At 52.5% G+C, this 15,875-nt stretch overlaps 1 protein-coding gene across 4 annotated transcripts; it reads left to right on the forward strand.

Moving 5' to 3' along the window:
• Positions 1–896: 896 nt before the first annotated feature.
• On the forward strand, positions 897–15,449 carry PTPN7 (protein tyrosine phosphatase non-receptor type 7). Of its 4 annotated transcripts, XR_004244997.2 has the most exons (11): positions 897–1,335; positions 2,426–2,599; positions 3,589–3,772; positions 4,067–4,151; positions 6,278–6,354; positions 7,563–7,700; positions 8,051–8,161; positions 9,182–9,339; positions 11,465–11,578; positions 13,721–13,866; positions 14,922–15,449. XR_004244997.2 is itself a non-coding variant. In XM_032136450.2 (10 exons), the coding sequence occupies exons 1-10, from the start codon at positions 1,073–1,075 to the stop codon at positions 13,812–13,814; spliced, it is 1,398 nt and encodes a 465-aa protein (XP_031992341.1). In that variant the 5' UTR covers positions 897–1,072; the 3' UTR covers positions 13,815–15,449. The 4 variants fall into 4 exon arrangements, 3 of the variants coding, with proteins under 3 accessions (XP_031992341.1, XP_058286821.1, XP_058286822.1); XM_032136450.2 differs by having other exon boundaries at positions 13,721–15,449; XM_058430838.1 differs by having other exon boundaries at positions 4,070–4,151; positions 13,721–15,449.
• The last annotated feature ends 426 nt before the right edge of the window (positions 15,450–15,875 follow it).

Consider the following 15,875-nt stretch of genomic DNA (forward strand, 5'->3'; position numbering starts at 1 on the left):
CCAGGATCAGCTGGCCATGGAGGGGCTCAAAAAAGAGCCAGCCCCTGTCCCCACTGCCAAGAGCAAGGGCGGGTGCTGGGAGGCCTTCTGAGCCTCTGAGGGCCGTTCTTGTTCTTCATCTCAACCCTCCTCCCCAAGGGGCCAGCAGAAGGCCAGCCCCCTCCCGACCACCCCCTCCGGCGTGCCTACCCCCTGTGCCTAGGGTACCTCATTTCTTTTTTGCTGTCACCGCTTGACAGCTGAATCAGGAAAGTGGGAGGAAGAAAGAGGACGTGGATTGCGCGTGTTGGGGGCCGGGAAGGGAAGGGCGTTTGAAATGTTACAAGGTAAAAGGAGGCGTGCAGCGAGCATGAACCGGCTGGGCTGCTGGCCCACAAGGAGCCTGCCAAGGTCAGGCAGGGGCAGTGGGCAGAGGAGTCTTGGACTTGGGGGCCACCCTTCAGGTCCCAGGCATCCAGGCACCCCAGCAGCGAAGAGGACATGGGAGTCCCCTGGTGTGAGGGCCAGAGACTGTCCACGGTCTGTAAGTCTTCTAAGTAGATGTCAGGGTTCTGGGAGGAGTCCTGCAGGGGGCTGGGGGCCCAGGGGAAGCCCCTCAGACTCCCTCCCACAAGTGGACTCTGCTATCTGCTTCCTGCTGGGCTGGCCTACACTCAGGCCATGGGCTGTGGAGAGCTGGGCTGTGGCACAGGCATGAAGACGACCTTTTTGGCCTGGCCCTGGCCCATTCTTTCACATTGTGAAGCATGGATTCTTGCCTCCTCTTTTTCCCCACCCCGAGTCTGTGCCACATCTGCTCTGGGAAGATGTGGTCTGTGCTTGGCCATGAATTCCCAAGGCTGGAAGCAGCAAGGGCTTTGAGGGAGAGGGCTGTGGGGCAGAAGCAGAGAAGGAGAAATAAGCCTCCAGCCAAGGTCAGGTTGAGCAGGAGAGCCTTGGGTTCTTTGTGGGACAGCACAGAGCTGGGGGTCAGGCGAGCTGTGCCCAGCAAGTAGGCAGTGGCTCGATGTGACAAAGACCCAGAGGAGAAACACAGAAGAGGGGAGAGGGTCTGGAAGCTGGGGAAAGCAAGATGGTCAAGAAGGCCTGGCCCCTCACCCATTCCCAGGGAACAGGGCCTTGGGCCCCAGAAGGGCACAGGCGGGAGGCACCCGACCCCTGGTGGCAGCGGCAGCAGGCACAGGAGGGCAGAATGCAGCTGGGGTGTGCGTGGGTGGTAGCAAGGAGGGGCGGAGGGAGGAAGCTGGCTTCCTGGAGCCTTCTCAGCCCTCAAAGACAGACCGACAGACAGACAGACAGCTGGCAAGAGGCAGCCTGGGGGCCACAGCTGCTTCAGTAAGTATCTGAAGGGGGGACTGGGAGTCCTGTGGCCCTGGGGGGTGTGAACTCCGGGGATATAAGAGGGCATCTCCAGGAGGGAGTGCGGGAGGGCGAGTGGGGTGCCACAGTGCCTGGCTGGGGAATGGGTGCTCACAGACCTGATGTCCCCAAGACGGGGGTGAGCGGGGAAGCCACAGGGAGCTACAAGGAGAGCAGAGTCTGAAGGGACCCTTTCTGCTGCCAGAGACCCTTGCTCTACCACTCACACCTGTGCCGGGCCCACTCTGTCCCCTCACGTCCGTCCCTGCCGCCTTGGTGACTCAACACCCCTGCCACCTCGCCCACTGTGACCCTGGCTCTGGGAGATAGGGACTGCCCCCAAGAGGAGATGGTCCCACCACCTCCATGCCCCCTGTCTTGCCCCCAGCTGTCGCCTCACCATGCGCTGTCGCTCAAGGGCTTGGTGAGGCCATTTCCTGTGACGGTTACAGAGGCGGGAGACGGGGGGATGGGCAGGAGGAGGAAGGAAACACCTCCAGCCTACCTCCCTGGACAGAGACCCCAGAAGGCAGAAATGGACTTGGGAGTGGAACAGCAGCAGTTAGGAGAGGACCCTGCTGGGGTCCAGGAGCCCGCCTGCCTGGCTGCCCAACCAGCTCCAACACTGCTGGAGGCCTCCATTCCCTGTTCAGGAGAATGCCCACTGGTTAGCTCAGAGATGGCTTCTGCACGCTTTCTCCCTTCCGTCCTAGAGAACACATGTTTTCTGTTTCCTCCCTTGCCTTCTCCCACTTGGACCCGCTCAGAGCCCTATGTACTCTGGTGTGTGGCCTCGCTCCCCTCTCTCTTTTCCTCCTTCTGGATTCTTTCGTATCTTCATCCATAATCTCTACCCTTTATCTTGCCGTTACTTTACCCCCAGACTGCCTTCTGCCCTGGGTCCCACCAAATAGATCCTGTCCTTCCCTTAGTGAAAATGAGGCCACCTCTTGGGGAACAGAAGACGCCCCAGTGAAAACAGAGTGCAAAGCCGGCCTGGCGTGGGAGTCTCCTTCTGGCCAATCAAGCAGGCCAGAGAACAGCAGCGGAGGGCCTTGTCTTTCAGGCAGACCTCATGGCTGAATGAGCCTCCCCTGGGCCCAGCACCCCACCCCAGCATGGTCCAAGCCCATGGGGGGCGCTCCAGAGCACAGCCGCTGACCTTGTCTTTGGGGGCAGCCATGACCCAGCCTCCGCCTGCCAAAACGCCAGCCAAGAAGCATGTGCGGCTGCAGGAGAGGTGAGATCTTCCCTGGGGGAGGGGTCTTCCCAGCCCTGAGCCCCCATTCCACTCCTCCCTTCCCTCCATCTGCCCCTCCAGCTCTGACAGCAGGGTCCAGAGGGCCCTCAGTTGTTGACTCCAATTTGGAAAGGAAACCAGTCGTGCTCATTTGCATGTCTTTTGCATGTCTGGAGCACAAACTTTCATATCAACCATGAGCCTGCTCCCTAAATTCCAGGCAAGGCCAGCAGCCTTCTTGGTGCTGGATGCATGTCAGAGCCACAGGGCCTGGTTGGGAATGGGAAGAGGCAGGCAGCTGGAAGGAGCAGTTGAGTTCAATCAAGGCTGCCCTGTTCTGGCTGACAAAGGGAGAGGGCTGAGCCGGGCATGGTAGCTCATGCCCAAAATCCCAGCACTTTGGGAGGCTGAGGTGAGAGGATCTCTTGAGTCCAGGAATTAGAGACCAGCCTAGGCAATATAGTGAGACCTCTTCTCTCAAAAAAAAAAAAAAAAAAAAAAAAAAGAGGGCATATAGTAGGAGCCCAAACCCTAAATTTACTGGGCCTCCAGGTTAAAGGAAAGACAAAGAGCGGCCCCCTCAGAGGTGCCACATAACAGTAATACTTGTAAGAATAGCAAATATGGTCAGGCACAGTGGCTCATGCCTATAATCCCAGCACTTTGGGAAGCCAAGGCAGAAGGATCACTTGAGCCCAGGAGTTCAAAACCAGCCTGAGCAACAGAGCAAGACCCTGTCTCTCCAAAAAAAAAAAAAATTTAAATTAGCCAGATGTGGTAGCATGTGCCTGTGGTCCCAGTTACTCTGGAGGCTGAGGTGGGAGGATCGCTTCAGCCTAGGAGTTTGAGGCTGCTGTGAGCCATAATAGTGCCATCACACTCCAGCCTGGGCAACAGAGAGAGACCCTATCTCTAAAAGAAAAGATAAAAAGAAAAGAAAAGCAAATATGATTGGGTGCTCACTAGGCAGTGGTGGGCTATGCCTGCAGGCGGGGCTCCAATGTGGCTCTGATGCTGGACGTTCGGTCCCTGGGGGCCGTAGAACCCATCTGCTCCGTGAACACACCCCGGGAGGTCACCCTACACTTTCTGCGCACTGCTGGACACCCCCTTACCCGCTGGGCCCTTCAGCGTCAGCCACCCAGCCCCAAGCAACTGGAAGAAGAATTCTTGGTAAGAAATTGGAGTTCCCTCCGAATCGCTCTGCCCTCTGTATCAGAGGCAGCCAGCTGGAACCATTCCCTCACAGGCACCCTGGGCAAGTCTCCTCTTTGGGCCCCTTAGGAAAGAGAACTTCAGGGCTGAGGGAGGGGCTGCCCCCAGGCTTCCCCTTCTGCCCCCACCCCGTCTAGGCCTACATACTAATGTCAAGAAGGAATGGTCAGAGTCCAGCTGTTCTAGAAAAAGGTAGAAGGAGAGAAAAGGAGGCTAGGAGTCAGCTGCTCACCCATTTCCTCCCCCTGCCAGAAGATCCCTTCAAACTTTGTCAGCCCCGAAGACCTGGACATCCCTGGCCACGCCTCCAAGGACCGATACAAGACCATCTTGCCAAGTAAGAGCTGTAGCTGGGGTGAAGGGAGTTGGGTACAGTCCCTGGGGCTAGAGAACTTCAGAGGACAAAGTATACAGTTTCAGCCAGGGAAGGACAACTTTGCTTGGCACATCTTCTCTCAGCAGAGAAAGGGGAAAGAAGGAGCAAGAATCACAACAGCAGCAATAATAATGTTTGCAGATACGTACCCTGGGCCACGCCCTGCTCTCAATCCTTTTTTTTTTTTTTTTTTAAAGAAGATTTTGTTTTTGTTTTTGTTACCCAGGCTGCTTTTCTATTGACCAACTTGGGCTCACTGCAACCTCCGCCTCCCAGATTCAAGTGATTCTCCTGCCTCAGCCTCCCGAGTAGCTGTGTATTTTTAGTAGAGGTAGGGTTTCTCCATGTTGGTCAGGCTGGTCTTGAACTCCCGACCTCAGGTGATCCGCCCACTTCGGCCTCCCAAAGTGCTAGGATTACAGGCCTGAGCCACCGCGTCTGGCCTCAATCCTTTATATTCACTCATTTCTCACAACAATCCCATGAAGTTGGTACTGTGATATTATGATGACCATTTTACAAGTGAGGAAACTAAGGCACAGAGAAGTCGAATAGCTTACCTAAGATATTCAACTTAGCTACTTGCACCAAGCCCTTTTCCTTGTCTTCCTCTCGCACGGGAAATGCCCAGCCAAGGCTTGCAGTGGAGGAAGCACCACCAGGAGTGCTCCCAGAGAGATGGCTTTGAGAAAGTCAGATGGAGACAGGGCAACGGCCAGCAAGAGAGCAGTGGCGGGGGGATGGAGGACACTGTGCCAGAAGGGGGTGACCCTGCAAGCTGACAGACCCAGGACAAGCACCTTCTATTTTTCAGAGGCAGACATGAGGCCCCGGAGCCTCTCCCTCCCTCCCCTGCTCTCCCTACAGGGAAGCTACTCCCAGCTTGAGGTTTTAGCTCAGTGAGCACATGGGCCCTGTCTCCTGCTAACCCTCCTGGAGTGTCCTCTGCCTGCATGGGCGGATCAAGGGGCTATTAGCGCTATTCCAGGCCAGGGGGAGGAGTAGCCCTTGTTCTTGGCCTAATTCTAATCATCCCTGCCTCTACCAGAAAAGGGAAAAATTCCTTTGCCTGAGATTCCTCTGGTCCCCAGGGTACCTTCTGTCCATGACCAGGCTGGCATGAGCAGAGAGAGAGTCTCTTCTCCTTTCCTCACAAGCCAGCTACTTCATCCATGTTTGGGTTTCATTTAGAGAAATCCTTCCCCCTTAGAGGCAGAGGCCAAATGCCTCATGGCTGAGTGGAATCTGAGTCCTAGTCCCACTTCACACCTATGTGATATCGGGCAAGCTGCTCATCTGAATCCCATATTCACCATTAGAAAACAAATTCTTCTTCCTCTACGTCTCCTTTTCCATTCCTATTGGCATAAATCTTATTCTAAACCTGTACTGATCTCAAGGATAGAATACTATATCTATTAGAATATTATATCTAATATTGTATCTTCCCATTTGGTCTCTGCTGTTCCATTCCCTTTCTTCTCTAGTCCATCCTATACAGCACTACTCAGTTAATCTTCCCAAACTATTGTTTTGATCATGTCACTCTCCTGCTCAAAAACATTATATAGCTTCCTACTGTCTGCGTATAAAATACTTCAATAGGGGCCAGACGTGGTGGCTCACATATGTAATCTCAGCAGTTTGGGAGGTTGAGGTGGGAGAATTGCTTGATGCCAGAAATTCAAGACCAGCTTGGGCAACAAAGTGAAACCCTGTATCTACAAAAAACATAAATAAATAAGTAAATAAATAAAGCAAGCAAGCAAGCAAGCCAGGTGTGGTGGCATGTACCCATAGTCCCAGCTATGTGGAAGGCTGAGACAAAAGTATCACTTGAGCCCAGGAGTTAGAGGTTACAGTGAGCTGTGATCACACCACTGCACTCCAGCCTAGGCAACAGAATGAGACCCCATCTCTAAAAACAACAACAAAAACAACAACTTCAGTGGGTATAAGGCCACCTGCTATACACAAGGTGCTTTGACTGTAATGAGCACAGGAATTCTCCTCTTTCTGACCCTGCTGGAGTCTGTGTTAGTTGGTCACCTTCTGACCTCTGACCTCTGCTGATTTTTATTTCCTAGACCCCCAGAGCCGTGTCTGTCTAGGCCGGGCACAGAGCCAGGAGGACGGAGATTACATCAATGCCAACTACATCCGAGTGAGTGGCCTGGCTGCAGTGGTGGGCGGGGAATGGGGGAATTCTCGGATGTCTGAGAATATCTTCCAGCCGTGGCTGGTGGATCAGATGCCTGCATTTCCTGCCCTCCCTCCTCCAGCTCACTGCTGTCATAGCCCTACCAAGCTGGGCTGGTACTGAACATGCCCCAAGACACCAACCTAAAAAACAGAACAGATGTTGAAAAATATCTGGAGAGACCATCGAGTCTCCCTAACCTCCACTATCAGCCCTCCCATGCCGCCCTCTAAACTTAGCAGGAAGTTAGCATTGTTGAACCCAATCTCCAGCTGCTTAAGAGCTCACAGCTCCTGAGAACTGCATAAGTGATGCCAGCACTAATGGGACCTTCCCGCCAACTTACCTTAACTGCCCCTCAGATAGCCCCTCTTATGTGAAGATGGTTAATTGATGTCAAGCTATAGGAAGCTCCAGGCAGGGTGGGTGTTCCACGCCAGCTTCTCCCTGCTGTGGGACCTGAGGAGATGTAAAAGCAGCGCTCTCTAGTGACTCAATATGGGTAAGACATCAGTCAGGGGCGCAGGGAGGCGAAAAGCTCTTAGCTAGGGAAGCCATGGGGAAACATGATCTTACATTTGCCGGCCAATACCAGATCAACTGCGGTCTGGATTTCACCATCATCTTGAGGAGCAGGAAGCTGAGGATCCTGAAGGTGAGAAAATCAGGTTAGGGAGAGTGTGCTACATTTTGCTACTACTTTTATAGAAAAGTAACATGTAAATGTGAAACTGTCACTGAACAAACATTAGACACTGTTTAGGTATTTTGTGCTAGAAGAAAGCAGCAGGGGAGGAAGGGAATAAACATTTATAGAGCACTTGCTATCTGCTAGACTCTCAATATATCTTACTGAATTTAATCCACTCTATATTCCTACAAGATAGATATTATTATGCCCAATCTACAGATGATACAACTGAGGCTTATGGAGGCTGGGTAACTGGCTTATAATGGTACAGCCAGGAAACAGCAGAACAGGGATCTGATCCTCATTCCAGAACCCATATCCTTTCCATCGTGTGGCTTCTGAGTGTGCGTGTTCGTGCATGTGTGTGTCTACATGTGTGGTTCACAGCTTCAGGCTGATCCCAGCATGTGAGGCATCCAGGATCTCCCCAGAGCTCTGCTCTCACTGCTCCCCACCCTTCCCCTCTGCTTCCACCTTCCAGGGCTATGACGGGAAGGAGAAAGTCTACATTGCCACCCAGGGCCCCATGCCCAACACTGTGTCGGACTTCTGGGAGATGGTATGGCAAGAGGAAGTATCCCTCATTGTCATGCTCACTCAGCTCCGAGAGGGCAAGGAGGTAGGAGGCAGAGCCACAGTTCATGATGAACCCAGAAAGTGCTATACCTGCCCCATCCCCACCCCACACACAAGGCAGCTCAGGACCAGAGGTTTCCCTGGGAGCCAGCCCCAGCTCATACCTCTCAGAAAGTTCCCTGAGATATAGCCCTGGGAGGCTGTCTATGGCCAAAATATGGGATAGAGTGAGCACTCTGCTTGCAGGTATCAAGCTCAGAAGAGCCGGGCTCCCTGTTGCTGACCTCCCATCCAGTAGGGGTGGAGGATGGGGAGGAGATACCAGCCCCTCTCTGCTGCCCTGTCACCTGCTCCAGCTGACCCTCTTCTGACTCCCAGCTCCCTCCCTCCTAGAAATGTGTCCACTACTGGCCCACAGAAGAGGAAACCTATGGACCCTTCCAGATCCGCATCCAGGACATGAAAGAGTGCCCAGAATACACTGTGCGGCAGCTCACCATCCAGGTACCACCCCCCGGAGCCAGGCCCAACGGGAAGTTGGACTGCCCACAGCATCTCTGGAACTCAGGCTGGCTCTTCACTAGGAGCCAAGGGTTTGCTCATCTAAACCACCTTAAACCCACATCTATAGAAGAAAGAGAAACTTGAGCACTGTCCTCAGCCTCTAGTCTAATAGGGCAGAGCCAACAAGCCAAATAGGACTACCAGGAAGTATCTACCCATCTGTGTAAATGGTCAGGCGAGGACAGGCAGGATCCAGGAGCCGGGCCAACGGAAGGAGAGGAGGTTAAAGGAGATGTGGAAGGCCAGGTGTGGCGGCTCACGCCTGTAATCCCAGCACTTTGGAGGCTGAGGCAGGCGGATCACTTGAGGTCAGGAGTTCCAGACCAGCCTGGCCAACATTGTGAAACCTTGTCTCTACTAAAAATTACAGCTACTTGGGAGGCTAAAACAGGAGAATCACTTGAACCCAGGAGGCAGTGGTTGCAGTGAGCCGAGATTGTGCCACTGCACTCCAGCCTAGGTGATGGAGTAAGACTGTCTGTCTCAAAAAAAACCAAACAAAATAAAACAAAAAAAAAAGAGATGTGGAATAACATGTACACAAGGGCTTTTAAAATTCCTTCTATTATTTTATGGTGTTTTATATTTTTGAAAGCATTCCTCTATCAACTCATTCTCCTCCAAATATCCTGGCAAGTAAACCAGTAAGATATCACTGTCCCCATTTTCTAGGTGAAGAAAATGAGATCAAGGGACTTGCCCAAAGTCATGTGCTTACGGGAAGCAGAGTTAGGACTTGAATTTGGGTCTCTCCCCTCTCCCAGGACAATGCTCCTTCCCCGGATTTTGAAGGGGGAAGCGGTGGAGAACGATGAGCACGAAAATTGCAACCTAGCTTGCTTCGAGTAGATGACCCCCCCACAGGGTAATTCCAGCCCTTGCCCTCCTCAGGCACCAGAGAAGAAGGTAGACAGTGCCCTCCACCCTGACCTTGGTTCTCATGCCTTGTCTCCAACCCAGTACCAGGAAGAGTGCCGGTCAGTAAAGCACATCCTCTTCTCGGCCTGGCCCGACCACCAGACACCAGAATCAGCTGGGCCCCTGCTGCGCCTAGTGGCAGAGGTGGAGGAGAGCCCGGAGACAGCCGCCCGCCCCGGGCCTATCATAGTCCACTGCAGGTGCGTGGCCCTCCCTTCACTGCAGCTTGTGGACTGCGCTCCCCTCCCCTGCCCCCTGGGTCTCTCCTGGGGAAGGGTCTGAGCAGAAAAGCATCAGACAAGCCTAGTCCTTACTCAGACATGACTCGCAAGGCCATTTAGCAAGGGCTCTGTTCTTTTCACCTCCTTCATGAAGAACCCAGACATCTGGGCTGGACACACAGGCCCCAGCCACAGAGGGGACAGAACATCAGGAAGGTCCCAGTCAGCTGCAGGAGGACATAAACAGGACTCCAGCTGTTGGGGAACTCATTTACTCATTCAACAAATATGTATTGAAAATCCTATTACTGGCCGGGCGCGATGGTTCACACCTATAATCCCAGCACTTTGGGAGGCTGAGATGGGCAGATCACTTGAGGTCAGGAGTTTGAGACGAGCCTGGCCAACATGGTGAAAACCTGTCTCTACTAAAAAATACAAAAATTAGCCAGGTGTGGCAGCACACACTTGTAATCCCAGCTACTTGGAAGGCTGAGGCAAGAGAATTGCTCGAACCCTGGAGGCAGAGGTTGCAGTGAGCTGAGATCACACCACTGCACTCCAGCCTGGGCGACAGAGCGAGACTCCATCTCAAAAAAGGAAAACCTATTATTGTCAGGCACAGTGTTAGATGCTAAGGAGACAGCTATGAACCAAGCAGTTTGGTTTCTTCCCAGACAGGTTTATAGGCTGGTGAGAAAGAAGGCAGATTCAGCTGGGTGCAGTGGCTCATGCTTATAATCTCAGCACTTTGGGAGGCTGAGGTAGGAGGATCACCTGAGGTCGGGAGTTCAAGACCAGCCTGACCAACATGGAGAAACCCTGTCTCTACTAAAGATACAAAATTAGCCACACATGGTGGCGCATGCCTGTAATCCCAGTTACTCAGGAGGCTGAGGCAGTAGAATTGCTTGAACCCGGGAGGTGGAGGTTGTGGTGAGCCGAGGTCGCACCATTGCATTCCAGGTTGGGCAACAAGAGCAAAACTCTGTCTCAAAAAAAATTAAATACCACACAATGTGATGAGAGCTGTGATGGGGATATTATGGGGACCATAGAACCAAGTTTCCTAAGCCAGACTTTGACCAGAGAATGTTTTCCAAGAGAAAGGCCATCTAAGCCAAACTAAGACCTGAAAGGTGAATTAGCCAAGTGAAGAGAGGGAAGGGAACACGTTCCAGGCAGGTGGAAGAGCATATGCTAAGGCCCAGAGAAGAAATGTGAAAATGGATACACTGCTGGGAACAGGGTTACAGGTTAGGCCCAGAGGTTATGTGTGGGGTAATGATGAGAGATGGGTTTGGAAGGCCAGTGAAGGTCAGATGATGAGGGGACTTGTAGGACTGGCTAAGACACTTGGATTTGCCATTTTAAAAGAACACTTTGGCTATAGAGTGAAAAATGGATTGGGCTAGAGTGAGGGGGTGTCGTAGGGGACAAGACTAAAGAAAGAGACCATTTGGGAGTGCATATCCTAAATAAAACAGAGCACAGAGGCAAAGGCATGACACAAGGGCCTCCCAGCCCACCCACAGGTAGCACTGGGACTTGTGCAGGGAGGTCATTAGGGGCTCACGCAAGAGGAAGGGGAGGCCTAGGTGGTTTTGAAATAAAGAGAGGGCATGACGGAGCAGGCAGAACAGAGCGGAGAGAAGACTGTGGGAGGGCGCCGAGGTGGGAAACAGAGGGGCCGGGCGTGGGCTGCGTGGAAGATGAGTCTGAGCTGAGAGGAAGTCAAGGTTAGATAAGGAGGTCTCGAGGGTCAGCACACCCACAAGTGGGAAACTGTCCGTTGGAAACCGCTGTAGACTCTCAGCAGAATGGAGATCGTCAAAATGTCCACAGGGACCAAAAGGTGGCCTGCCACAGGCTTACAGTGAAGCTGGTAAGAAATGTAAACTCCTCCCATGCCAGTTAAACCTGTCTCCAGCAGGGTCCCCAAGGGGACAGGAATGCAGAGTACTGCTACCTGCCCCCATCTCGAGAGCCCTATCCCCAAAATATAGCACCTGCAGGTCCCATTTCTTTCTCCATAGTTTGGGGCCTGGCTCTCATATTCCCTGGTCTCCCATGACCTCCCTGTCCCCTCCCTGGTTATCTCCAGTGCAGGGATTGGCCGGACAGGCTGCTTCATCGCCACACGAATTGGCTGTCAACAGCTGAAGGCCCGAGGGGAAGTGGACATTCTGGGTATTGTGTGCCAACTGCGGCTAGACAGGTGGGTCTGTGGGTGTAAACAAGGCCAATAATGTTAACGGGTGGCATCAGTGCCTCTGGGCCCCAGAGCTCTGCTAGGCCCATCACCATCAAGCACTCCTGAAAGAAAGGAAGAAACCCTTTCTGCTTAGAGCTGTTTATTTTGCAACTAACAACCAGGAAAATATATCTATCTGGATGGCCAGGCGCAGTGGCTCATACCTGTAATCCCAGCACTTTGGGAGGCTGAGGTGGGTGGATCACCTGAGCCCAGGAGTTCGAGACCAGCCTGGCCAACATGGTGAAACCCTGTCTCTACTAAAAAATACAAAAATTAGCCAGGCCTGGTGTGGGCCCCTGTAATCCCAGCTACTCAGGAGACTGAGGCAGGACAATTGCTTGAACCCAGGAGGTGGAGGTTGCAGTGAGCCGAGATTGTGCCATTGCACTCCAGCCTAGGTGACAGAGCGAGACTCTGACTCAAAAAAAAAAAAAGAATATCTGGCCGGGCGCGGTGGCTCACGCTTGTAATCCCAGCACTTTGGGAGGCCAAGGCGGATGGATCACGAGGTCAGGAGATCGAGACCACGGTGAAACCCCGTCTCTACTAAAAATACAAAAAAATTAGCCAGGCGTGGTGGCATCGAAGGTGAGGCAGAAGAATGAACCGGGGGAGTTGCAGTGTCGGATTGTGCCATGATCCAGCCTGGGACAGAGAAAAAAAAGAATATCTATCTGGAATGTTGGCTTGGAGGCCTAGACTTAAACATGATATGAGGCAGCAACAAGTAGTGCAAAGAAGCTCACTGGGTGGAGGCAGAGCCAGTGTTCAGATTCTGACATCTGTCTCACTGAGATGTCACTAGATTTCTTTGAGCCCCCATTTCTTTTTTTTCTTTCTTTCTTCTTTTTTTAATAATAGAGATGGGGGTCTCACTATGTTGCCCAGACTAGTCTTGAACTCCTGGGCTCAATAATGCCCACTTGGCTTCGAAAAGTGCTGGGATTACAGGCTTAAGCCACTGTGCCCAGCCCCATCTTCTTCTTCTTCTTTTTTTTTTTTTTTTTTTGAGACGGAGTCTCGCTCTGTCGCCCAGGCTGGAGTGCAGTGGCGCAATCTCGGCTCACTGCAAGCTCCGCCTCCCAGGTTCACGCCATTCTCCTGCCTCAGCCTCCCAAGTAGCTGGGACTACAGGTGCCCGCTACCATGCCCGGCTAATGTTTTGTATTTTTAGTAGAGACGGGGTTTCACCGCGTTAGCCAGGATGGTCTTGATCTCCTGACCTCGTGATCTACCCGCCTCGGCCTCCCAAAGTGCTGGGATTACAGGCGTGAGCCACCGTGCCCGGCCCACTTCTTCTTTATCTAGACAGAGATAATGGCTCCTTCCCCCAGAAAACTGTTGTAAGAAATGAGTTAACTTATATGAAAGTGTTTTGGAAATGGAAACTACTATACAAATGTATGGAATCATTATTTTTACATTTAAGATTATTAGAAAGAAGGAAACTTGAGGCTCAGGAGTATTCCTGGCCCGACCCAAGGCTTCAGAGATCTGGTTTTGTCCCAGGAGCTCAGTGAATCAAGGAAGACCAAGTGTCAACATGGGGCATCACCCCTCAGGACGCGTAAGGGGCAGAGGACTTCTCTCACAGCAGATCTGAGGGGCAGCAAGGAGGAGTAGCAAGTAGAAAAGATGAATATAGGTGGTGGGGCATGGTGGCTCATGTAATCCTAGCACTTTGGGAGGCCAAGACGGGCCAATCACTTGAGGTCAGGAGTTCAAGACCACCCTGGGCAACATGGTGAAACCCCGTTTCTACTAAAAACACAAAAATTAGCTGGGCATGGTGGCAGGCACCTGTAGTCCTAGCTACTCAGGAGATTGAGGCAGGAGAATCACTTGAACCCAGGAGGCAGAGGTTGCAGTGAGCCGAGATCATACCACTGCTCTCTAGCCTGGGTATCAGAGTGAGACTCCGTCTCACAAAAAAAAAAAAAAAAAAAAAGAAAAAAAAGAAAAGATGAATATAGGCAAAGGAGTTGGCATGTTCTTTGAGAAAGTCAAGACTTTCCCAGTAGGACCACAAGGATGTTTGACCGGAGCCATTCAGCCAGCACCCTGACCCTCCTTCACTCATAGTCTGTGTGTTTCTCCTTGCAGAGGGGGGATGATCCAGACGGCAGAGCAGTACCAGTTCCTGCACCACACTTTGGCCCTGTATGCAGGCCAGCTGCCTGAGGAACCCAGCCCCTGACCCCTGCTACCCTCCAGCGGCCCAGGTGCCCACCTCCCTCAAGCCTGGGAAGGTGGGTCTGGGGAAAGTGGGCCGAGTGATCTGGGGGTACCCCTTGGGTGGGTGTGGGGAAGGAGTGCCTCCTTAGTGGTGCTTACAGTCACAGGAAGCAGCATCAGTAAGGACAAGGGGCCAGATTCCAGGTCTTCAACACTGGCCACTCCTCTGCTTCCTCTGTTGGCCCCAGATGGACAGTAAGGGGAACCTCCAATGTCTCTCTGAACTTAAAGACAGGAGCTAGCATTTATGACAGACAAAGAAAGAAGCCCAGGTGTCCTGGTCTTCTCTGAGACACTCTTTGTGAGCTTCAGTTTCCTCTTCTATAACATGAACATTAAGTGCTTAGCTGCCATGAGGGAAAAGTAATGAGAGAAGTTTCTAGAAGCCACTCCAGCCACTCCTTCCTGGGACCGACAAAAGGGTGATTCCAAGATCATCCTTCACCTGAGGTCCTGCCCAAGCACAGGCCAGATGCAAGAATGGGGAAAAGTATGGTCCTGATCTCCAAGTCTTAACATCCTAGCAGTGACTCTGCTCCCTGACCACACATCGGAAGGGCTGGACAACCCCAATCAAAAGAAAGAACAAGGACTCTGGTTACCCTTGCCTCCACCCATGTGTCCTAAGAGTAGGCTACAGAGGTGACCAGGCCTGGCAGTTGAAGTCTCTGGAAGAGGGAACATGTGGGGACTACTCAGAGGCAAAGAGGGGCTGCTCCAGCCTCCATGGTTGCTGGCCACTCCCACCAACTACTCTTAGGGAGGCTGGGCAGTCTCTGTTTTGCTTCCATAGCTCAAATAATACCCTGGGTATGCAGGAAGACAAAAGAAAGAGGCAAGGGGAGAAGAGGAGGCAAAGTGCTCAGTCTGATTTTAGATAACCAACCCCGCCATGACCCTCTATACCTTGCATTTGCTGAGTACACCTAGAGAGCTTGGCTGTTTCCAAAAACGATCAGGGTCATAACCATCCATGCAGACATGGAGGCTCAGCTGAACCAGGACTTCTCACTGTCTATCCGAGAGAATGAGGGCCCCTTATCCATCACAGCATCAACCCAATTTCCAGGTGACCTCAGGTCTATCTCAGGACTGAATGCCACACCTCAGGATTCGTCCTCCTTGAATCTGAGACTGGCTGCCCATTCTGAGATGGGGATGAAGGTAAGATGCTGCATCACCGGGCACGCCGCCCCTGACAGCTGCCTTGATATCAGTTCTCTGTGGAAACCCCAGAGGAGCTGGATCTGGAGAACAGCTGGGCCTCCTCACTCAGGACTTCTCTCCTGAAGAACATGCAGTGCTAAAACTGAGGATGATTTCCCCAATGCTTCTGCTTGGCCTTATGGAGGAGCTGCTCCTTCCTTACAGCCTTGGGGATGGACTTGCCCACACCTCCACCTCCCCTGAGCCCTGTGAGAGGAACGACTGTCCATGCCAATGAGGCTCGGTGGGGGGCTCTCAAGTGCCTGGTCCTGCCCTGGGTTCAGAGCCAGCCCAGAGAGAAGCAACTGCACAGCCCCACAGGCCCTCCCTGGCACTGCCCTCCCAACCCCATCTCAGAGCTCAGAGGGTACAAGCTCCAGAACAGTAACCAAGTGGGAAAATAAAGACTTCTTGGATGACTGACTCATTCCTTCTTTCCCTCTTCTTCTTGGCCCTCTGGGGCCTCTTTGTAGCAAGAGAGAAAGACTACAGACCAGGGAAAGGCAGGCTGCAAATCTTTGCCCTTGGGATATGCACTTTTCTAGCACTCCCAAGGACATCAAATAAGGTGAAACCAAAGTCAGTTTAGGAAGTGAGACACGGTGGACCCTCATAGCCTACTCAGGCAGCTGTAACAATTCACACTACCGTAAACCGTGTGGCTTCTAAACAACAGAAATGTATTGCTGGCTTGGCGCGGTGGCTCATGCCCGTAATCCCAGCACTTTGGGAGGCTGAGGCAGGCAAATCACGAGGTCAGGAGATCGAGGCCATCCTGGCTAACACAGTGAAACCCTGTCTCTACTAAAAATACAAA

The sequence above is a fragment of the Hylobates moloch genome, unplaced genomic scaffold (assembly GCF_009828535.3).
Source record: "Hylobates moloch isolate HMO894 unplaced genomic scaffold, HMol_V3 SCAFFOLD_18, whole genome shotgun sequence".
NCBI classification, from domain to species: Eukaryota; Metazoa; Chordata; class Mammalia; order Primates; family Hylobatidae; genus Hylobates; species Hylobates moloch.

Bases quoted from the DNA above. Each gene is read 5' to 3' on its own strand.
- PTPN7 (XM_032136450.2), top strand. From the start codon at position 1,073: ATGGTCAAGAAGGCCTGGCCCCTCACCCATTCCCAGGGAACAGGGCCT. The intron at 1,336-2,425 runs GTAAGTATCTGA...CTTGTCTTTCAG, and splicing joins TGGGGGCCACAGCTGCTTCA to GCAGACCTCATGGCTGAATG. The intron at 8,162-9,181 runs GTACCACCCCCC...TCTCCAACCCAG, and splicing joins TGCGGCAGCTCACCATCCAG to TACCAGGAAGAGTGCCGGTC.